This window comes from Sarcophilus harrisii, chromosome 1 (assembly GCF_902635505.1).
Source record: "Sarcophilus harrisii chromosome 1, mSarHar1.11, whole genome shotgun sequence".
Taxonomy (NCBI): Eukaryota; Metazoa; Chordata; class Mammalia; order Dasyuromorphia; family Dasyuridae; genus Sarcophilus; species Sarcophilus harrisii.
In genome coordinates this window covers 335140497-335165376 of record NC_045426.1, presented here as the reverse complement: position 1 = coordinate 335165376, position 24880 = coordinate 335140497, and the positions used below count along the sequence as shown (strand labels likewise).

The following is a 24880-nucleotide window of genomic DNA, read 5'->3' as shown; positions in this document are numbered from 1 at the left end:
CATCTTATTATATATTGTTGCACCCAAAAGTAACATTTTCATGTTGTCTACTGGGTTGGATTATAGAATCATTTAAAAATTAGTATATTATTCCTGTTGTATTTTAAATTCACCATTTTTTCCAGCTAGTGATAATATATGTTCCCAAACATAATTAGGTTTGATGTTCATATGAAAATTCTGGTGTTTATATAAGTGTTAGGAAGGCTTCTTTGGCCAGGTAGAAAAAATTTTCCATATAGATAGAAAAAAGGTCTCTCCAGAAAAGACAGTTACAGCATAAAATTTCAAAGGTCAAAGTAAAATTTCAAACAAAGCCTTATTATTCCATTGAACTATAAAACTGGAGAAGAATGTTAATACTTTATAGTAGTGGCAGGTAGGAAATATCTGTTGCTAATAGTGCAAGTTATACTATCTTGTAAACTTTCATATACTGTCCTTTCAGTGGGTGCTCATCTGCCACTGGAACAGCATTATTTCTTGAAGTTGTTCAATGAAATGAATTATTTGCTTTGGGCAAGTATGTATGACATCTCTAATAATCCCAAGTATGGCAGCTCTATTTTAGTATTGTTTAAATTGAGGATTGTCAGAAACCTCCCTCAAGCTACACCATGGAATATGTTCTCAGTAACAAAACTGGGATAGGAACAAACCCACGCCAGAAGTTAAACATCAAGGAATACAGGGAAAAAGCAAAATGAGAGCACAAAAGGGAATGTAAAGGGAGCAATATTAAAAGGGACCTAAAAAAAGGAGAAAATATACAAGCCTGGACTTTCCACTGGGGAAATTGGATAAAAGCCTAGAGACACAGGAAAAAGGGGGAGAAAAAAGACAGAAAGGCTATTGCATTTGATAATGGCATTCCCTTCCATCCACCCATCCCAATTTTCTCATTTACAACGCTGCCTAAAATATCATCCTGACTAACTAGCTAAAATTTATTAACATATACAACAATTTCCTAAATAATTTAATGTGAAGAATTAAATATTATAAAAATCATCTTTTCCTACTATTTTTTCAATGGAGTACTACTGTCTCTGATACAGTGTTTCCAAGATTCTAATTTCAGTTCCACGCAGTTAATATTACAATTAATCATATAATCTGCATTTTACTAAGAAAAAAAGTATTAGAGGATCATTAACCTTAAAATTTAAAATTGTTTCTAAAGTATTTCGAGCAGAAACAAAGAATTTCACCTACTGAAACTAAATGGTTGGAGAATTTCTTTTCTCAATAGTAATGAGATGAACCTAGTAAAGCACTAGGGATGTTCTTAATAAAAGGACTGAAAAGATTATAGACAATGTTGTTCCCGAGAAAAAGAAAATCCAGGTAATGATAAGTGAGGAAGTTATACATCAACTAACTATACTGGAGTAAGAAGGAAAACTCACCTATAGGGAAGTTGCTGAAAGCATTTATTGGTGATGGCCCTTTTTGCAGTTCAGGTGTAGTGTGGGGCATGACATTCTCAAGAAAAGATTTCATGGCAGGCTGATGGAGCGACTGTGGTTGAGATGGTGGAGTTTGCTGCTTCATCAACAGGTTTGGATCAAGCTGACGAGATTGTTGCATCATCTGCTGCTGCATACTAAGAGGTCGACCCTTATAATAATAAATAAAAAAAGATTAGTAAGCTTACATGGGGTATGTGTGTGTATGTGGGGGGGAAGAGTCTTTAGGAAGAATTACATATTAATCTTTCCTTACTAAATGCATGCTCCTACTCAAGGGAATTGTATCAGAGTGTACCAGCAATGAAATTTGTAGGAAAGGCTAGGGTTTTAGTACTTAGCAGTAGAATTATGAAATTCTACTACCATTAAAACATTTGGACTATCTTATTTGACTGAGATATGACATAAGTTTACTTAGAATTAGGAATAGTTTAATACTGAAGAGAAACTATTCAGGATAATAAATACCTATTGCTCAGGGTTAGTGAGGTGGTGCAGTGAATAGAGCACCAGTCCTGAAGTCAGGAGGACTTAGTTCAAATCTGGTCTCAAGACACCCAAACACTTCTTAGTTATGTGACCTTCTGCAAGTCACTTAACCCCAATTGCCTCAGTTTAAAAAAAAAAAAAAAAAGATAAATACCTGCTGCTCTTGCTGCTGTCGACCACCAGAAGGCATGCTTCTCTGATTCTGCACCTTTTGCTGCTGGGTCAACAATCGCTTGAGATAAGAAAAAATGTTTCACATTATGTTTAAAGAAATATTTTCAAATGCTTTAAAAATGAACAAATTTGGCAAATTTGCAGTGGCTATTATTTCACTTACTTGTAACTGGGAAATCTGAGAAAGCTGGTTTAATTGGGATAGCTGGCTCAACATGGCTACCTGTTGAGGGCCAAAGAGTGGACTCAGGCCACCGCTGTTTGGTGCATACTTCAGTAATGAGACTGGAACCTAAAAAAAGATCAAACTAATGAATTAAAGGTATTTTCCAATCCAGAGATTCAGTTTAGCATCTAGCCTCTTCCACTGGCTTGCCTTAATACCATTACATGAAATTGATTATTCCATTAAGTCCAGCCTAGTACTTAGGAAGGTGAGTTTGTGAGAGTCAGACTAACATAGTAAAACACAGGAATTCCATTTCAAATTAGCTTATCTGAAACACTCTTTTTAACTACTTAGCTGTCCTTACTTACTACACCTTCACCTTTCTCTATATTTATTGTTAATGTAAAACTTACCTTCCATTATTTTAGCTATTTCATTTCTGTTCTTCATAATTTCTGTGGGTACAAACCTCACTCCCCTGACATCTTTCAAAAAGTCATCCTTATGATTCCTAGGCTCATGCCAGCCCTATACACTATGCTACTAACACCTTCCATCATCATGCTCACTGGAATACATTTTTTTAAGTGAGCACAGACTCTTTCACTTTTCATTCTTTCTCCCCCCAACCTTTTCTCCCCCCCCAATAAGCATTCCTTTCAGGTCCTTGCTTAAAGTGTACTCTGGTGTTCCTGGATGACACAATTTCCCCTTCAATGTGGACACTCCTTATCCCATTTTTGCAATTATGGGGATAAAGATAAAGAGTTGGCAAACTTCTTGCTCCCTCTACGTCTGCTTAGAGATTTATCTTCGATTTCTTCTGGAAGCCCATATAATTCACATATTACATTTTCCTTTTCATTTAGTGCATTTGCTTATGGGTTTCTTAGTCTTTTTTGTTTTTTGGGGGGAGGATTTTAGCACCCAGCTTAGTACTCTTTCCTAGTCCAATCCCTGTAAATCACACTTAATACTGTAATCTCTAAGGTCTGAAATGAAAGTTCTCTTCATTTCCTACCTTTCCTTTAACTTTTATAGATCCATTTAATCTAGTTTTTACCCTATATGAAACATCCCTTTGGCTCACTTTTGTTTTCTCATTCAGTCTATCTACTTATGACTTTCCTTTCCTTCCTAACTGGCTCAAAAGAAATCCATGTCTAAATGTGCTTGTACTAACATTTAATTGTCAAGACTTGTTCCATGGTCCCAAAAAGAAAAAGTGAAAGAAAGAAAGAAGATGAAAAAACAAAACAAAACAAAAAAAAACCCAATAAAAAACTCACCAAATGGACTGATCTCAAGATAAATTTGCATTAACTTTAACTGGTTTCTTGAATGTTCATAGATCATAGATTTGGAATTGGAAGGGCCTAGAGTCTTCTAGGAAACCCCGCATTATACAGATCAAGAAACAACTCTAAAGAGGGTCAACATTTGGATGCTGGGGCTGGGTATTTGCAAATCTCACATATAAGCAGCAGAACTGTTGATATAAAACCATGTTCTGACTGCAAATCTAATATTCTTTCCCATTAAACATTATTTCCTGTTCAGAAATCCTTTCTATTTTTTCCCCCTATAATTGTATTTGTCTTCTCCTTTACTCTTGCACCAGAGGAAATAACATGCCTTTTGCTCAGAGCTAACTCATCCATATATCCTTTCTATTATCTCATTTTACATCTTATAGGGCATTGTGCTTTCAATTATTTATCTCCTATACTCTTAAAATTTCAAACTTTTCTTATTTTACTGGCTTCTTGCACTTTAATAAAAGCACATTCTAATCTTCACATCCTAAATACAAAACTTAAAAAAAAAAAAAAAAACCACCTTATCTTTATTGTCTTCCATTTTTTTTTTTACACTACACATTAGTTTTTCAACTCCCCAGAATCATTTTTGTCTCCATTGAACCTATTTTTTTTTGAAGGTGACCAATAATTTCCTAAAAATCAAATAAAATGGTTCTTTCTCCTTTTCCTTTTTTGCTGCAATTGCCATAAAATAGTACTTTCTTCCTAAAAATCTTTTCTAATTGACTTCTGACATACTGTTTATTCTCAGTTCTTGCCCAACTGTATCATGCCTAAATAGAAAAGGAACTTTGAAGGCTGAAATTAGCTTAGAAAACCATAAATTAAAAAATCATCTTTGTTGTACTATTTTTATTTATTTTGGTAAACATTTTTCAATTACATTTTAATCTAGTTTGGCTTTCTTCTACTCTATTTTTTGAGTTACTTCTTGACTAGTTACCTCTTTCTCCACCCTAATTTTGCATTCTCCACTGTCCAGTTCTTAATCTTCTTCCTTTCTTTCTCTATGTAGATCTCTTACAAATTTAGACAGCCAGTTAATGCTTCTCACCTAACATTAGACCTGCACTGCCACCTAAATGACTTACTGATACTTCAGACTAAATGTCCCAAACAAAAATCATTACTATTCCTTTAAAGTCTTTTCTTCTTCTGTCAATGGTGCAGTTATGTTTTTATAGAGCTTGGTCTTCTCTTGGGTTCTTCCTTCTTCTTTGGAATCCCTTCAGTTGTTAAGTCCAAGGACATTTTTGTATCTGCCACTTTCTCTCAACTTTTTGCAAAGAATAATGAAAGAGTTTTCTAATAAATCCCAAATGTCTCCAATCCTGGAACTCTTCTAATCTATCATATACATTGTTATAAAAGTAATTTTTCTAAAAGCATTCTAATTACTCTCTGAAGAAAAGACAGAAAGTGGCAAATCAAACCACCACAATGACTTGGATCAAAAGTACCATATTACCTCATATAGGAGATAACTCAGAGTCCAGAAAACTCAAGAGGCCTGAGAATAGCAGTGTCTCTCAAATCACCAAACCAGTATCCAGTCAGTTACCATAGCCATTGATGGGAGAAATAAATCATTTTGGATATGGGGCCAGCCTTTCTTATCACCATCAGCAACAAATGCTGACCAAATACCATCAAAAGACAAACGAGCACAAGAACCCTGGCAGTGGCAGCACTGACTCCCACCTTTGCCCCAATGTTCCTACTTCCAGCCTAGCCTACCCCATCATCCAAAGAAGCAACTCCTGTGAAAAAAGGGCTAATCGTCTTCCCCAACTGCTTACCCATTTCCAGTCACTCATTGGATAAACAGGCAAACCAACCTAGCTGAAACCAAATCTGTCACTACTAACACTGTTTTAGCCACCATTTCCCCTTGAACCCTGACAGAAAGAGCCCAGGACTCTGAACTCAAGAAACTTGGAAATGGTGTGCTTCCAGTCAGTGTCTGTAACCACTATGCTGAGAAGCACACCCTGCAGAGTTGTAGCCTGGCACGTGCCCCCTGCACATGCTAGAGTCACAGTTAAATCCAGGAAATAAAGCTCTTTCCACCCAAGTCCTTGGCACATTCAACTGGTTAGACGTAAGAAACCTCCTTATCACTAGAAATGATGATCAAGAGGCATTACCATCTGCTTTGTCTGTGCACACTAACATCAGAAGACTGTTTCATCTCACTTGCTCAGCCTAACATGTTCCTTCTTCCCTTAGAATATGAGCTACCTGGAAAGCCAAGATTGTATGCTTTTCTGTTTGTATCTCTAGCATTTAGCCCAGTGCTCGGTATACATGTTTCCAAGAGGTTTTATTAAGTACTTTATTAAGTAATGTTTGTACCTTTCTGCATGACATTCAAGAGTCGCTACAATCTGGCTTCAATCTATTCTCCTCCCCCTCTCCCCCCCAAACTGACTTTTGTTATTCTGGGAATATGCAGTATAGCTATCTTTGCACAGAATGTCTTTTCAATGTGAGAATTTTTGATGAACTATGTATGTTAATGACAAGACTTTTATTTTTGTTACTGTTGTTCATTTTTTGAAAAGGGAAATGGCCTAGTATGTTTGGGGCAGATTATCAATGCATACAAAAATAAATAAATGCCTTTAAAAAGATTACTATTCTGTGAATGACTTTTTTGCTGCTGTTTTTAAACATGCTGGTGTCATTTTTGTTTGCAATGTTCTTCCCCTCCCCTCCACCTACATCCTCTTCTCTATACTGATCTAAGTTCTACAAATCCTTCAAGACCTGGCTCCCATACTATCTCTTTCAGGGAGCCTTCTTAGGCCTTTCTAAGCAAAAATTATCCTTTCTCTGAATCACTGCAACACTTTGCAGGTACTATTCTATCAGACTTAAGGTGCTGAGTTGAAGAAATTCCTTCCATTTTACCTCCAAATTTTTTAGCTTATTTGTATTTCTTATCAATTCAATTAAAAATTTCTTAAGTGTATGCTACATTTGAAAGCTTTACACCCTGCTTCTCTATGTCTCTCATAATTTTGGATAACTTGACCCTGGATATAACTCAAAGATTTGAGTTATAACATTTAGCAATGTTACACCAGCAAGGTTTCCTTTTAGCTTAAAGTTCTAAGTAATTAAAACACGCGATGTATATTAAAGTAACTAAGATATATGAAGTAAGCTTTATAAGAAGCACATATAACAAGTGAGGTGAATTTACCTGAGGGGATAGTAATGGAGGAGGCACTTGAGCACGGAGATGAGGCTGAGATGAATTGAGAGGTTGTGCTGGAGGCTGCTGCATGCCCCGGGGTTGTGCTGCTGTGTTACCAACACCAAACATACTGGGATTGCCATTCTATAAAAAGAAGTTGGAACTATTTAGCAAGAAACACTCCATTGCCTTGCCACAGAAAGATACTTCGATACTATTGATTTTAACACAAAAGCTCAAGATAAGTGTTCCCAGTGACTAGATTACTTCATTGAAAATACCTAAAATATGTACAGATTAAGCACTCACCTGTCTAACAGAATTCAAGTTTTGCATACCCAGCCCCGCTATGGAGCCAAGGGCTTGGTTAGGTAGTGCACTATTTGAAGGGGGAAGCTTCATGTTTTGATTGGACATAAACTGCATGTTTTGGGACTCGTCTGCTACAATGCCATCCTGATTGGACAGACAGAAAGATGTGCAACACCAGCCAAGCAAGCAAGTAGAAGGGAGAAATCATTGCCAGGAACAGAAGAGAAGTCACATGAAATTCCAGCATCAACAGGAAACAGGTAGAAAACAGAAGACATCAGATTAGTCTTATTTCTAAGGCAAGCAAAAACAAAAAATATTTTATATGGATTAACAGGAAGGCATAGATTTAATTTCTATGACAAGCAAATGTATTAAAAGGATAATGGAGTACAGATGTTTCATGAGAATGATATATTTTGGCATAAGACTTACAGAATTTCACATATAATGTTAATGTGAAAACGTTAAAGTCAATCTATTTATTTAAAAAAGAAAAGCAATTTCTTACCTTATCAAAATAAGGACTGCGATCCATGGAAGACTCTTTGGAAATCTGAGGACGAGAACCAGGGCCTTTCCCTACGACTCGATTGTAATCGCCAATGTTTAGGCTATGCTTATCAATCTCCATTCGTTTGTCCTGTAACATTCCTATAAGACATTTAAGATAAGACTATGAAATTTGACTAGAATGGCCAAAAGAGCCAGTAATTTCATAAGAGATAGCAGAAGGTATACTCTTTTCAAATTAAAACAACTTCTGTCTTAAGTACGAAATGAGAAAGTATAAGTTTTTTCATTGATCTATGAATATTAGAAAACTGGTATAATTCTTGAGCAGAAGTGATATTCCCAGACTCTCATTATAGTATGAAGGTGTTATATGTAATTAATGTTTATGATGGATTTGTTTTTATGTGACCAACAAATACACCAATATTGAAAAGAGTAGGCACATAATAAATGTTTATTGATGGCTAGATTGGAGATTTCAAATGTGAAGCAGCAACTGGGAAGGTGCTTAAAGAAAAAAGTAAACAGGGTAGATGACAAGAAGTTTAATTATAGAAATTTAAAGTGTGAAGTGCTAGTTAAAGTATTAAGAAGGAGGTTGAAAATGCTAAACTAGAGTTTGAGAGAACAAAGTTAGAAACTACTTGTATAGAGTCAAAGCAATAAGCTTGCAAATGAATGATCCAAGAGTGCTTTGTTTCTTTTTTTTGGATGGATTTTGAGGTCTCATTGAACACCTAGAGCTTTTACACTTGTAGAATCCTGACAGGAAGTAGCACAAAACATTAACTACTTTCATGTGGCCTTATATTATCAAAAGTTGCTAAAAACAGGATAGCAAGAAACCAAACTCTATTGTAGGATTCACAATCACATGCTAATTTTCTGTTTCCATATAGTCATTGTCAAATACTCCATTTTTGAATTTTGTTTTCTCTCTTATCTCACTTCTAGTTTGATTACTCAATCTTTATACTCAGGTATATTGTATATATTATATATTGATATATTATATCAGAACAATGAATTCTGTTTGTCTGGATAGCAATGTGGACTTAGATACCTCAGGCTTTGAATGGCGAACACATCTTTTGACTTAATGCAGAACTCTGACCTAATTTTATTATTTTGCTTTAAATAAATTAATGTCCTCTCCTTTTATGTTAATTATTCCTTACTCTTTCAAATCCCACCAATATGATTATAAGCCGTTTTAAACCGTGCAGAATGGTATAGTCTAAGTTTTACTTCTGAATTTTAATTAATGTGCCCTATTCCACTGTTACTATAACATAGGCAATTTTTCAACAACAACAACAACAACAACAAAATTAATACAAAAATAACTGACTATTGCATGAAGCAGGAATATATCTAATTTTTGTTTGGAAAAGTTTTAATTCTAATTTTGCTTGGATTTTCTGATGTAAGGAGTAAGAAAAACTTCACTATAAAATAACTGGTAGGAAGAATTTATGCTGTTAGTTTTATCATAATCTTTCCAGGAGGGATTATTTATTTTAGGAATTCATTTAAAAGCAGTCTCACCCATAAAGAATTCCTATAACATAGATGACAAGAACAATGGTATAAAGCTCAAGCAGATATTAGATAATGCATCTAGAATTATGAGGAAGGGAGAAAAGAAACATTTATTATCTTCTATTATGTGCCTGGCACTTTACAAATTATTTCATTTGCTATAAAACTATTTAATTTTTTCTCATTCCTACCTCCAGATAGGTCCATCTTATTGCTCGGTAGAGTTTCTTCTGGTGATTCTCTCTGAAACAATTAAAAACATAGTAGATTTCAAGTTCATGATTTAAGTAAAACCCAAACATTATATGAATTTTTACAATATTTCATTAACATAAATCATACAGTTCCATTTTTTCCATTTTGTAAAGAAAATAATAGCATCTCTAAGAAAAACTAGAACTTAATTGATGATGATATATATGGCATTTAGCCGCAAAGACCTGAAAGCAACTTCAGTCATCATGAGAATTTTTAAGACTGGAAAACATTTAATCATCAACCACTATGCTAGAGATTCAAGTTAATTTCAAAATTAGATAATACTTTACTTATCATCATTTAACAGGTGGTTGTTATCAGAAATTCATACATACCGAAAAACTTAAATTTGAGAACTGCTTAACGAATGGATTTATCCAGGCTTCATCTTGTTTATTTCCACCTTTCATTGCTCCCTTTTGGAAAGAAAAATCAGAATAATGAAAATGAATGAAAATGTTAATAAAAAATATTAAAGTGCTTATTATGTACAAATATACATAACCATAGTATAAAGTTCTAGGGATACAAACAAAAAACAAAACAGTTCTTTTTCTCAAGGGCTCACCTTCTATTATTTAAAGAAAGCATGGAAACATTAATTTTCAAGATACTTTTCCTCCCCCCTTATTCCATTAATTTATTTTTATTTTGGTTAATCTTGGTATGAAAGCATCTCTAGGCAGATTCCATTTTCACCATGGTGCATTATTGTAAAGTGTCACTTCAATGGATCTTATTTTAACACAGAATTGGTGCTATAATTGGGGGCATATTACACACCAACCATACAAGCCTAAAGTGAATAACAGACCCATAGCCTCACTATCTCCTTTTTTAAACACAAAGAAAAAGACTCATATCTATCTTATCAGAAGCGGAATGTGAACTTAGTACTTCTTTTTTTTCTCTCTTTCTTTTTTTTTTTTTTTATTTAATAGCCTTTTATTTACAGGTTATATGTATGGGTAACTTTACAGTATTAACAATTGCCAAACCTCTTGTTCCAAATTTTCACCTCTTACCCCCTCCCCCATATGGCAGGATGACCAGTAGATGTTAAATATATTAAAATATAAATTAGATACACAAAAGAACTTAATACTTCTTAATTCCATGTGTAGTATTTGCTATATATAAAAATATATCTTAAAAAAAACTATCTTTCCTAATCCGCATTTTAAGCAATATATTAATCTTTCTGCCTTCTCAAAATGGTTTTAACAGAATGGTATGTAATAGCTAATATCAGCTTGGATTTGATATAAGAATGCCATGGTAATAAAAGTTTTACACACACATCAAATTTGATCTTTATAATTTTGTAATTTAAACAATACAAGTATCTTTATTTAACTAATGAAGTAACTGAAACTGAGTTACATGCTTAAGGTTATATGGTTAATAAAGGCAGAGATAGGACTTTTATTCAGCTCTTCTATCTCTAACACCAATTCTCTTCCCACTATACCATGCTGTCTTTAGAAACTTAACTTTAATATGCCTGCCAGATGGTAAATACTTTGAAGTAGAATATAGACAAATCAACTGCCTAGGTAATCTACAAGTTTTTTGGGTTTTTAGATCCTTAATAATGAAATACTAATTGTCTTTATGATTAACATAAAAGGCCAAACATAATGTTTTAGGTAAATATTTCTGGACTTGAAAATATATGATACTGTCCCCCTTCAAATATTCACCTTTGATGACATTTTCTTTATATATGGTGGCCAGTTTAAAGATGGGTTAACTTCTTGGGATGAATTACTATTCCACATTCCAATTTCAACATCTTCCTCCTCTTCCCAGGCGGTGGATCGATTTCCAGTCAAAGGCATATCATCTCCACACCAACCATCTTGCATAGATTTGGGCCCTATTTGTAAATTTTATTTAGATAGAACAGAGGATAATTTTCAATGATAAACAATTTTACAATCATAGCTAATGCTTTCTAGGAAAAAAGTTTAACTTAAATAGTGATACAAATTTTATATCCATTTTATGTCCAAATTTACCTCGTTGGAATTTATCATTTTCTACAATTCAACTTTTCTGACAAAAATAAACTTAAAAAAGAAAAAAACACAATGGATTTCTTTGATGCTGCTCTATTTTAGAGGTTATAGAAAAATTGAACACAACAAAATTTGTTCTATTAGTATTCATAATAGAGTATAAAGGGGATTAAAAATATAATTGAACAGATTCCCTTAAAAAAAATTTTTTTTTAAACTTCAATGATGGTTTGAATATTTATTTGCCTAAATCCTTGATCTTTGAGATTACTGGTATGGATACTACTTCCTTCCACAACATATTAAGATAGTCTGGGAAAGTAAATGTGGTTTAAAAATTCATTATTTTGGTAATAAACCTTTCTGATTTTAGCCAGGCTGGTCCTTATGGTATAGACATATATTGTAACCATTTCTATGCTGAAAGCAGTTCCTATTTAGACAAATCTATAAAGGAAGTACTACAGTGCCATAACCTTTAGGAAGCTAAGATTACTCCCAACAGAGTAAAGTATTCAGTGGACATTAATTTTATAATTAGGTCAAACAACTGTGGTACTGTTTTCAATTAGATACAATCAGAAAAATGACTTAATAAATTAGAATTTATATGGATACGTGGGCTAAAAAAACATGAAGTTCTTTTCTAAATGGAAATTTGGCTCTACCTGTGGAATAGGCCTGAACTTTTAGAATTTTCCATATACTCCCCTGAAATCCAATTTGGTCTAGAAATGTACTGCTAAGTCTGTGCTATAAAGAGCATCAGACTTTGAATACGAGAGTTGAGGAAAAATTCATTCTATGGATAGTGGACTTTGCTTAATAAGTTAGTTGCTATTAGTAATGAATATAGATGTAAGAAGTATCATGCAAATTATTAACAGTAATAACTTTAAAAATATAATTTAGGAATTGAAAGATAGATATGAAAGATAGATCAGCTTAAATTCAAATGTCTAACCATATCACACATTTTAAAAGCCATCAGTTATCACAAACATTACATTATCAGGAAATTGATTTCAAATAAACATAGTCTATTTTGGAAGTTCTGCAAAGTTTTTTTTAAGTAATTGCTTTGAATGCTATACCATAGTTGATACTACCTGAAACTTACCAGATTTACTCGAAGTCTGTGGACCAACAGAAGCAGTACCCCATGTGGAGGAGCTAGATGAAGCAGTAATGGGTTCCCCCCAGTTAGTACCAGTGTCCATGGGTTTACCCCATGCTGAAGTTCCATTATCTACAGTTGTGGCCGGAGTAGAAGGTTCTCCCCATGGTTCTCCCCAACCTTTAAAAATTATGAAAAGTCATTAACTCCTTAAAAAAGTTCAACAAAACAGATACTTTGTAGATTATTAGCATATTTAAATTGCTACTTAATCTTTCCTTTACATGCAATGACACAAACCAATAAGCTGAATTAACACAGAGGGAAAGATTACAGTGCTTCTGGATAATCATTTGCAAGCAAACAATGAAAATAACTAACTTAAGCATTAATAGTTGAGGTGAAGATGGGACAGTTTGTTAAGGAATTTAGTATATCCTTAAAATATAGTAAAAACATAAAAAAAAAAAAAACCCTAATTTTGTTCAAACAAGATATGACTTGGTTTTTTATATAAGAATCATTTCTGAATCGGCCATCTGTGTAGTCAGATCACGGGCTAGAGGGAGTCTTTCAGATGGTCCTGTCTGTTGATTATATTTGGCTAATTACAATAAGCCTTAGAGCATTCTAGAGCCTCCACCAAAATTAAAATCTATAATTTGTAGAGTACTCAGAAGAACAATCAGGAAACGCAGCCTTGAGACAATGTCATATAAGAAACAATTAATACAGAGAAACTTAGGAAGACTTGAAATGAGTGTGAAGTGAACAAAATGAGAATGAATTATTATTTTTATATTTAGTTATAAATGTTTATTATTATAAAATTAATAAGCATTTATGAAACTTAATAACTCTGATCAATGCAGTATTCAACCCCAAATCCCAGAGGAGTGATAATGAAGGTTATACAACTTTTGACAAAGATGATGGGCTTAAGTTACAGGAGATGTGATTCACATTTTGGATATGGACAATGTGAGAAGTGGTTTTGCTTGATTATGCATACTTGGTATAAATTTTTCTTTTTTTTTCTCAATTTGGTGAGGGAAGTAGGAAGAAGAGAAAAAAAAGGCTGTTAACTGAAAAGGTAAACAGAAGTTAAAAAAAAAGAAATTGGTTAAAAAAACTGGGACTCTTCTGGATAAATAGAGCATGGACATGATAGTTGTTTTCAAGTATTTAAATAGCTATAATGTAGAAGAGGGATTAAATCTGTTCTTTACTCCAAAGGACAAACAAGAAGCAATGGCTAGAAGTAGTGCAGTGGCAAACAGTGTTTGTGTCAGTAAAAACTTCCTGGATGACCACTTATTGAGAATTACTATAATGAGAATTCTTGATTAAAAACACGTTTAATTTTTGAAGTTCCATAAAACTGAAACAATGAGATTCTGTTCACTGACACTAAAACAAAACAAAATAAAACAAAAACCAAATCAACTACCACCAAATCATTTAAACAGTCTTCATTAAATTTTGAGCATTTTTTGCTGTAGGCTTTTTATATCACCTGAAATAGTGATTGATTACTGGTTACGACTGAATTTAAAAACAATGCATCATCTCCTTTGTTGCCAATAAAAAACATTCACGTTCAAGTCTTCCTGAAGATAGAATATTTATGTATAGTTAATCTTATATTTGAATGAAATAAACCTGATTTTTTCAATATTTTCATGTTGTATGTTAAATATCTAACTGGATGATCTATCCCTTTAGTTATCATTTTGTATTTTTCTTTTCTGTCAGTCCTTCCCACAAAAAAAAAAAAAAAAATCTGTGGCCAATTATACAATAGTGCAAATCATCCAAGGAGAGAAAGGAAGTTCATCACAAGTTCTCTTCTCAAATATTTCACTTATACGTTTTATAGCACAGAGAAAAAATTCTGTTTTTTACTCCAAATGATTCCTGATTTTTAAACCAACATGTACAAACATACAGTTACCAAAGATGCTAACATAAAGGCAGTCTGATGCCAAAAGTATTTGTTGAAGTAACATTTCCCCATTTTGATCACTCTTTTGCTTCTGTAACTGATATAAGCAAGTAAATTTTATGATTTATAATCATCTTATAGCATATTACCCCATATTGATAAGGCTACTTACATTTATAGAAAGCTTTATTATAGCTTTCAATGTGTTTTCTTAGATACTAGTTTACTTGATATCACAATCTGGTGCACAGTTTAGAAGATATGTTATCTCTATTTTACAAATAAGCAAACTTTAGGTTCAGAAATGTTAATTTGTTCAAGGTCAAAAGGCAAAGTAGCGGAGGATAGTTAATGACCTAAAATCCAAATGGTTAGAGAATAGTGTTCATTTTCAACACAGGACATTTCTAATACTATGGTCAAGAACTATACCTTTAATTTCACAAACCAATATAAAAATTCATGCTGGCAATTTTAAGGGGCATCTAGTTCAGCTCTTCAACAGAACTTTACTGGAAAAGCAACTCAAAATGATTACTAATTGGGGAGCATCATCTCTTTGTATAAAAAAATAAGACAAGTATTCTACCTATAATAGTGGGCATTTTGGCTTCTAAAAACTAAACTTGGAATCCCCAAAATGCATTACATTTAACCCCGAGAAGTTTCCAATTTATTGGCAGCACATTTTCTGAAAAGAAATGTGAATGTTAAAATTCTAGTCTTATAAGAACAAGATCAACAGTGAATAACCTACATTAAAGTCAGAAAATAGTAGTATAAATAACACAAAAAACAGATAATGGCTTTTTGAAGAACTACACTAATGACTTACTTGTGAGACAGACTTATTTGAAAGTAATGGAAACCTAGAGGAGATTTTTAAGAAACAACAAATCTAAATATTTTAACTTGGTATTCAAGCTCTTCCACAATATGGACTAATATACTTTTCTGTTCCAATCAAATCAACAAATTCATTGTCCCTTAAGCACATCCTTTTATTTTCTGGTAAATCACCATACTCTTTTCTCTTCTCTAATATGTGCACAACCTTTCTTTTTATCCTTATGATTCCTACTTGAAGCAAGTAGCCTTAGCCTCAATGATTTTAGAAGAAATAGAAGCTGAGTAAAAAATTTTTTTTGTTTTATTTGGTTATATTCAACTGGACAGTCAGTCAGGAAGATTATAGCCGAGTTAGACTTTTGAATATAAAAACATACCTTTGTCTATATAAAAGCAAAAATGGAGACATCAGCCAATTCATAATAGAAGTGCTTAGCTCTCAGGGCAATCATTAATGACAAGAACCTTTTTTTTTTTTTTAAAAGAAAGAAATCCATCAACCATAGTACCTAGCACATAACAGAGGTTCAAATATTTATGGATATGACTTCTAAGGATTGGTACTACTCAAAAAAAAAAAAGTTAAGACAGTTATTGGAAGAAAAAAGAATTTTTTTTTCCATTTTATACTTTTTCAAGTGATCTACTTCAATGATGAAAATGGATTTTATACCACAGCTCAGATAGCTAGCTGTCAAACACTAGCCATTAAGAAAGCCTTTTTTTTTCTTACCTTTCTGAGGGTATACAGGCAAATATTTTGACATTAAAATTCTACTTTGGAATTCCTATTGGGCTAAATTTTTTTTTTAAAAAGCTCTTGTGTTTATCAAGGTAAACAACTTTAATAAATATCTGAAGTTATTTCATAACATTGTACTTCCTAAAAAAAATTCTACTCTATAAAATCATAACTTACCAGAACCACTACTGCTCTCCTTGCTTGACATGGCACTTGAAGATGGTAGCGGCTGATGTACCTGTGCTTGCTGGTCTGAACGGCTGCCACCATTTGGGACATTTTTATTCCACATATTCACATTTTTGTAGTTATATTTGCTTGGATCTCCCCAAGCAGAAGTTCCATCATCAATTTCCATTTTGCGGCGTATTGATTCTGGGGATGGCTCCTCCCATCCAGTAGGTTCTTCTTCTTTTGTGGGAGCTGGTATTGGTCCACCGAGCCAACCCGAACCAGGTGGCTTATTTGTGGAAGGTGGTGCTCCCCAAGACCCACCAATATCTTGTTTGTTCCAGTCTGGGGAGTTGATTGGCTTTGAAGAATCCCCCCAACCTGAAGACTGATTAGATTTTGGAGGTTCTCCCCATCCCTGGGACTGACTAGATTTTGCAGATTCATCCCAGTTAGATGAATTATTTGGATTTATATTGTTATTTCCCCAGGTAAAAGAATTTGATTTACCAGGTTCATTCCAACCGGATACTGACCTGTCACTGTCACTACCTCCTGAGCTAGATTTCTTAGTCTCACCCCAATGGTTGCTTCTTGATGTTTCTCCCCAGTTGTCACTGGCAGAAACTGACCAACCTTGGTTTGATTTTTGTCCATCTCCCCACCCTTGTTTAATTTTTTGTGCATCATTCCATGTAGATTTCTCCTCTTTGCCATTTCCCCACAATTGATTGCTCTTGACCATTACTGTAGCAGCAGAATCATCTTCCCATCCCCCTTGGCTGCTTGAGCCTTTAGAATCTCCCCACCTTGTAGTAGGCTTTGGATCTCCCCATCCAGATACAGATGAGGTATCATTACTATTAGTCTTATCAACACAACCCCCAGAGTTAGAAGTTTGTGTCAAAGAGCGTCCCCAGGCCTCTGTCCCATTGTCAGTCTTTCTTTCACCTCTAGGTGATGTTTCAGTATCCCAGGCAGTATTTTGTTTGATTGGAGTCTCTCCCCAACCTTTATTGGAGAGGACACGTGGATCTAAGTCAGTTCTGTTTACTATGCTTTGGAGTAATGCATGCTGGTCAACTTTTCTTCTCTCTCTACTCTGTCCTTCCCCAACCACTCTCTCCTCACGGCATCCAGTGCTTTCTGTACTACCTTCACTTTCCCCAGTACCTGTTGTTTTGGCCCAAATGCTGTTCTGCTCATTTATCTGAGATGTAGCAGAACTCTGATCATCTTCCTCAGTAGGTTTCCATCCATTTGTAAACTTCCTACTATTTCCATTCATACTTTCATTGGAATGCTGATTGCTAGGCAGTTTATTCCATTCCCCATTGGATACATTAGTGCCAGTGTTTTGTGCAGGGCTTCCCCATCCTCTTCGATTTCCTCCAGAATTCACACCATTTCCACTTCCCCATGGTACATTCTGGGAATTCACCATCTCTGACTCCCATAAACTTCCTCCTTTATTTCCATTCATTTGAAAGTTAGTGCCAACAGACCCATTTATGCCAGACTGCATTAGAGTTGCATTCACAGTGTCACCATTTGCTTGGTCATTAGGGCCTGAACATTTCTCTCCGGAATAATTAGAACCATAGGCACCCCATGTAGTACCATAAGAGCCACCATTTTTGGACTCACCATTGCTAAGATGAGAAATGGAAGTGCCATTTGTAACCGAAGAGGCCTGTATCTGAGAATGATTCCTTGTGCTCACACGCCAGGCCCCATGCCCTGTATTATTAGGCAGTTCATCCATCTGCACTGAACCAACAGCGTTTGGTAAACTAGAGGTCATAAAGTTAGTAGTGTTATTTGGTCCATTCATTTCAGTGTTAAGGTTCTGAGGTTGTCCACTGAATGAAACCTTCCTTGTACCATTTACTTCAGATTCACAATTTTCCTGAAGATTTCCCCAGGAATCATGGGTAGAACCACCCATTTTAGAGTTAATACTCTGATTGTTAGGCATCTGGCCTATGGTACTGCACTGAATATTTGTGCCAGAATTACCACTCCCTACAGGCCCTTTTAGGGCATGTCCATTGTTCTCTAATACAGGCCAGGCACCATGGTTGCTATTTGAATTCAAAGTGCTTGGATTTAACCCTCCATTTGATGAAGAACTTACGGTGCCCCAAGCATTCATTCTATTGTTGCTACTTTCAGATTTGCTGTCAGGAGCATCCACAGAAACTTGACATGTGCTTATTATGGTTCCATGAGATAGATTCCATGGTCCATTATTACTTCCATTGCCCACATTATTGCTGTTGCTACCCACCACAAATTTGTTTTGAGAACTGTGTCCAATGCCATTTCGAATTCCATCATTTTCACCACTTGTACTCCCTGAAGCCATTATCAAAAGGTTCTTCTCTGATCCAGAGCTAGAGGCAGAGTCAGTGTCCATACATTCTGAAGTCAACTCTGGGTCACTGTCAGTGATAGAAGGCCATGCTTCTTTGTCAGAGCCTTCTACAATAACTTTGTCCCAGTTTGTGCTGGAGTCACTATTAGAAGACACTGGTCCCCAGTGAGAATTTTCATAATGAGATCCTAGATTACTATGGTTTAAATCTAGAAAAAAAGAAAAAGCAAACGCTTATGAAATATTTGGAGTCTTAAATGATACAGCAAAGACAACTTATTCTATATAATCTTAGGTCCTCTGCTCTAATAGGCAAATGAGTAGTATCTGGTAATGAGTTTGTTATCTGGCAGCACTATAGTGTGAGATATTAGTAAAAAATAAACCAACCACCTTTCATTCTCTTCTTTTAAATTGTTTTAACTAGATGGCTATGCAGTTGGAAAATAATTTGATTCTACACACCTGGAATCTTATTTCCACATATCTACTGCTGTTAACACCATCTTATTCAAAAATGCTATTTTTCTTTTATGAAGATCAATTCCTTTTAGTAGTGACTCTAGAACACTTAATAAGGGCAACCCACTCCCCTCCAAAGGAGGACTTTAAGCAAAAGCTAAATGACAACCTGTTGGGTTAGCTTTTTAAACGGGGCTTTTCTTATTTAAGATGTAGGTTGAACTAGATACCAGATTGATAAGACTATAAAATCATTAGTCATCTCATCTAAGTTGAAAAAAATCTTGAGCTCAAGACCTCAAGTTTCCTCATCTGTAATACATACTACCTAAAAAGTTGTTATATGCTCAAAAGAGACAATAATAACACATGCAAAGGGCTTTGAACACTTTAAGGCAATATATAAATGCCTGCTACTATTTTCTAACTACTTGGAATGCATGTCATACCATCCCCACCCCACTAAGAGCTTAAAGCAGCAATATGGTGTTGTGGAAAGGCACTGGTACAAAGGATCAGGAGAGACTTAGGTTTAAACATTGGCTATGATATTTATTCACTGTGACTCTGGAGAAGTGAACTGACCTCAAATTCAATTTACTCATATGCAAACTGGGGATAATATTTACAGTATTTGCATGACTGTTATAGTGAAAAGTTATTTGCAAAATGAAGTTCTACAGAAATGATTTGCTATTAAGCCCCAAATGTCAGTAACATGTTTTGATCAGGTAGTAAATGAATAATTTATTAGTATTTAGTAAAATGTGCAAGTGCTCACTGATGAATCATCAAAATCAGTAGCACTCTTTCACAATTATCTTCCTCTTTTCAAGGTTTGATTGCATCTTAGATTGTGATGTCAAATTAATCATTCAAAAACAGTCTAGACAAATCACAGTCCTGCTTAAGAACTTACAATGGACTTATTGCTTATAACATAAAGTCCAAATTCCTTTACCTATGTATTCAACATTTCATAATATGGTCCTATTCACCGATTTAACAGCAATTGCAACCTAAACCTAAAAACCTCTCTTTTTTCCTTTCAAAAATCAAAACTTGACCTAGCTATCAATGCCTTGCTTATAATATTTTACCCTCCAGTAATGCATCCCACTCCTAATTCATATTCTATCAAATCTATCAAGGTCTATTTGCACACTCTTCATAGAGATTTCTTTGATAATTCCAGTCAACAATGCTTTTTTCCTTCATTCACTCCTTTTGTATTTATCTGTACTATATATTATTAGTACACTGTTATAAATTCTTGTGTTTTCAATCTATACTTTCCAGTATACCAACACCCTCCACTCCCCCACTTACACACCATTAACTTTAATTACTGTGCCTTCTTTCATCCTTCCACATCTCAGCAGATTGTGAACAGAAAAATTTCATACTTCTTATGTACTAAGAAAGATATATCAAAAATGGCTACTGGTTGCTTATTCCCAAGACCGCGTTTTTTGAGCTTAAAAGGGTAAGATGGTTTTATGGAGAGAAAATTATTCTTTTAAATGAAGAATTTGTATAAGCTGAATACTAGATTGGGGAAATGCACAGTTAAGTAAGTCATAAGACTCTGGGGTTATCAATTTCAGACATGCACTAAGACCTCACATCAAAATTTCTTAGAGCAGAATTTCTAGTGGACAAATTTCCCCTTAAATCTTAACTGATCCTCTCAAAAACCAAGTTTTACAAAGATACTGAGATAATTTAGAACGCAATATTTAACCAAGAAAAGCTTAAGGAACAATCCCAAATATTGGGCTGGCTAGAACAGAATCAAGAAAAATTATGGGAGGCTCTCGGGTCTCTCCATCTTCAGCTGCTTCTCTCTCAAATTCTTCCACACTAGAAGTAGGCAGACAAACTTAAATAGAAAAGAAAGCATTTCCTAAGATAATCACTTCTTCTTGGCTAGGTAGTGGCAAGAAAATTTTAAGAGGGGCAGAAAACAGCAAATTCTTCAGTTTCTAACAAAGCAATCCTCCATTCCTATTAGTTTGGAGCTACCAAAATTGCAGTCTCTTAATAGTATTTAAGTGAGAATTCAGGAATATATGAGCCTAAGTGGCAAGCTATTAAGTATCTCTTGTCCTGAGGAAGAATTACTCTGAATCACTACTCCCCTTTATCACAAAGTGGCATTTTTATTTGGTTGCTGTTAGAAGATGAAAAAAAATTCAATATAACTTTATGGTATTCTGATATGATAAACATGGCATATTCTATGAAGACTATCAATATAGGAAGATAAGTACAGTATTTATAATTTTAATCTTATTTAAGGTCTTTTGTCCACAAATCTAAAAAATCCTAGCTGGTAGCACTCAATATCTACTTTATTATATATCTAGAGACACAGAAAATGGGGTTAAATAATTAGCACAAAATTTATACAATGATTAAACAAGTAAAAATATAATCTGCTTTTAATGATGAAAGAAATAATCATATAATGTTGAACTATGAAAAAGAGTAAAGTTTTAACCACACAAATAAAATGTGCTTTTTATGAATCTTAAAACAAAAAATGCTAGTTACAACAGTATACTTATAGAACTATTCCTGGTAGTGCTTTAAGATGAATAATCTTAAGACTACCAGAAAGTTTCCATACTCAGTTTAGCAATTTGTGATTTCAAATAATGACCTTGTAAACTACATAGTATCCGTTAAGCTGCCAAACAAAACAAAAGAAGCCTATAATCACTAATTTCTCTTAAAAAATTTATGCTTCAGGGCAACTAAGTGGCACAGTGGATAGAGCACTAGCCCTGAAGTCAGGAGGACCCGAGTTCAAATATGACCTCAGACACTTAACACTTCCTAGCTGTGTGACCCTGGGAAAGTTACTTAGTCCCAATTGTCTCAGGAAAAAAAAAAAAAAATTAATGTATGTGATATAAAGGACAAACCTGGCAAGTCCTACCTCTGACTGGCTAAGTTACCTTGATTATTTAGAGTTCTAGAGTAGTTTAAGACTGTATTAAGTTGCAAGAAAATACTACTCTGCACTGATAGATTCTTGACTGAAAATTATTCAGACCAATAGAATATATTACATGTTGAATTTCCATTTCCAATTTCTTTTGGAAAGAAAAAAATTAATTTTCCTCAACTTCTAGATCAAAATCTTCCTTGTGATCAGGAACTAAATATACAAAAACAAAGTTCCAATTATGTGCCCTACTAGTCCCTCATTTATCTTTCATTATCCGTGCTCAGTGACTGTTGTCAGTTTTTCAGTTATTCACAGTGCAACTACCTTTCTAGAGTGATTTTTTCATTTATATTGTCAAAGCCATTTTGCTTACTGCTCTACAGTTTCTCACTATTTCACTGAATCAGATCTTATAAAAATTTCCAATGGTTCTGTGGATTTTCTCATATTCATCATTTCTAACTGCAAAGTAATTCTTTTATATTCATATACCATAGTTTCTCCATTCTGACTTTTCTTTAAAAAATGTGTAACATTTTATTTCCAATTCTTATTTTCAACTCATTACAAAGATGCTAGGAATATTTGGGAAAACATTCCCCCCCTCCCTTTTTCTTCCAGATAATTTTTGCATCTAAATTCTTTTTAGGATGATATGAGAAATTAATGGATCCAATGCAGTGTATTAGAATGCCTATCTTCCCATTTCCCTCCCTATGATTATTTCCCCTTTTTGACATCTTTCTCAATCTCCATTATATGAAATAAAACTAAAGGGTTATTTTAATTTGCATTACTTTTTTCTGTGAGTAAAATGGAAATATTTTCATTTGTAGTTCCAATTCTTTCTTTGAAAATTGTTCATATCTCTTGACTTCTGATCTTGTGTGGAAATGATCCTTAGTATTTTTTTATTTCTATAAATGTCATATTTTTAAAGTCAGTTTTTTATATCAGTGATATTTGATGCATTTATTATCAACTCAATAATTTCACTTCCCATCCCATATTCACTGCTTTTATTTATTCAAAAGCTCTGAAATTGTATTATTAAAATGATCAAATTTGCTCTTTATAATCACTGTCTTGTTTAGTTAAGAATTTGCCCCAAGGAAGAACTTTGAGAAAATAGCTCCTCAGCTGAGGAAGTATAGGAGAAAGGCAAAACATATCAATCTGTTTGGATCTGGCATTTAGTTTTGAGCAACTTTCCCCCCATTCTTTTTTCCTTTTATTATGTTTTCTTATTAAGGAAAATGGGAACAGAGAAATATGGGTATCAAAATAGTATCAAATAGCTTTGATGTTTATAGCTTTATAATGTAGTTCTGAGACAAACCGAAAATTTGATTTCAGCAGGGATGGTCACTAAGTGTTTATTTGTCCCACCCAAGTACAATGCCAGGTACATAATACATGCTCAAAAGATGCTCCCCAAGTGACTGAGGATTGGTAATACTTTGGTTTCTCCCAACTACTTTTTCTTTTATTCCTCAAAAATTATAAATTTCCCCCTTCTTTCCAAACAAATTTTATTTTGTCAAGTTCTATATGTTCCTAAGAAAAAATTTTAAAATATACCACATTTTTATTATAAAGCAATCATTAACAAATATTTCCATATAAAAAGAAAAAAGGTCTAGATACAAAACCATGAATTTATGACATAGTTCATGTTTTTCAAAAGTACACATTAAATTTAACTGCTTGTCTGTGTGTCCTATTCTGAACTTCCATTTAGTGTATTTAAAAAAAAAATGTTTCTTTGACACTTTTTTTCTTTTTGGCATCACTATTTCTAGCTTGAAAGGCCTCCCTTGTAAAAAAAGAAGCATAACAAAGAAAAACAAATCTGTTTTATACTGTTTCTCTAAACACACATGTCTTATCCTAAGTCTAATTCATCACCTTGCTGTTGAGTTGGGAAGCATGTTTTTCACCATTAGTATTCTGATGTGCGTGCGTGCGTGCATGTGTGTGTGCGCGCAGTGTGATCACTGCATTTTTCAGCATTTTCATAGGTGATATTTTATACAACATTAAAATTTTAATTTTGGAAATACTGTCCTTTCTAATATATTGGCATGGCACAAACATGAAAAATGAGTATTTTTCAGTTACTACTATTACCAAAATATTTTAAATAGAATTTATATATCCTGTCCTTAAATTACAAATTACCTGGATTAATTTCCTATTATTCTGAGTTTTAAAGTATACCATCACAAAATCTGTAAATGGGAATAAAAAATTTTTGATCTACTTTGACAATGTTTATATCTTTAATTTTGGTTGCTTATTTTGCTACTAATATTTCTAGGTGTATCAAATAATAGTGGGGAGACAAGGCACATTTTCTTTGGCACTGCATTGGGAAAGACAAGAGTATGTCTTCATTGAGAATAATAAAACTTCTGGCTTTAATGTAGGCTTCTGACCATATTAAAGAGCTCTTCCATGCTCATGCATTTCAGGACTTTTTTTATTCAAGTAATAATGTGTTTTTTGTTTCTAATTTTGTGAAATTCCTTTCAAACAAGGAAGAACTTGATGAAGAAATTTCCTTTACTTAATTTTATATTTACTCCTCACAATCGTTTACTTTAACTGACCATACTGGATTTTCCAAATCTAATATCTCCGTAAGCCTTCCACATTAATCTCTTTCCCTTTCAAAGTCAAACATGCTCGGAACTTTACTGAAAAAAATTGAAGTCATTCTCAGAGAGTTCTATCTTTTCTCCTTCCCATTCCATACTCCTCTGACATTATATTCTACTATTT

General features: G+C 33.9%; 1 protein-coding gene across 6 annotated transcripts in view; it reads right to left on the bottom strand.

The window, feature by feature from the left end:
* Window positions 1-24880, bottom strand: part of TNRC6A (trinucleotide repeat containing adaptor 6A) — a 114232-nt gene that overhangs the window by 16145 nt on the left and 73207 nt on the right. For 3 of the 6 annotated variants that reach the window (XM_031945595.1, XM_031945596.1, XM_031945597.1), the window contains 12 exons: window positions 16308-18887; window positions 12598-12774; window positions 11160-11335; window positions 9792-9872; window positions 9390-9441; window positions 7652-7794; window positions 7138-7284; window positions 6835-6972; window positions 2299-2427; window positions 2116-2193; window positions 1410-1620; window positions 776-808 (listed from right to left, as the gene is read on the bottom strand). In XM_031945595.1, coding sequence (XP_031801455.1) covers window positions 776-808; window positions 1410-1620; window positions 2116-2193; window positions 2299-2427; window positions 6835-6972; window positions 7138-7284; window positions 7652-7794; window positions 9390-9441; window positions 9792-9872; window positions 11160-11335; window positions 12598-12774; window positions 16308-18887 — 3945 coding nt within the window. The remainder of the gene's footprint in view (window positions 1-775; window positions 809-1409; window positions 1621-2115; window positions 2194-2298; window positions 2428-6834; window positions 6973-7137; window positions 7285-7651; window positions 7795-9389; window positions 9442-9791; window positions 9873-11159; window positions 11336-12597; window positions 12775-16307; window positions 18888-24880) is intronic. The other 3 variants (XM_031945598.1, XM_031945594.1, XM_031945599.1) reach the window with 2 other exon arrangements.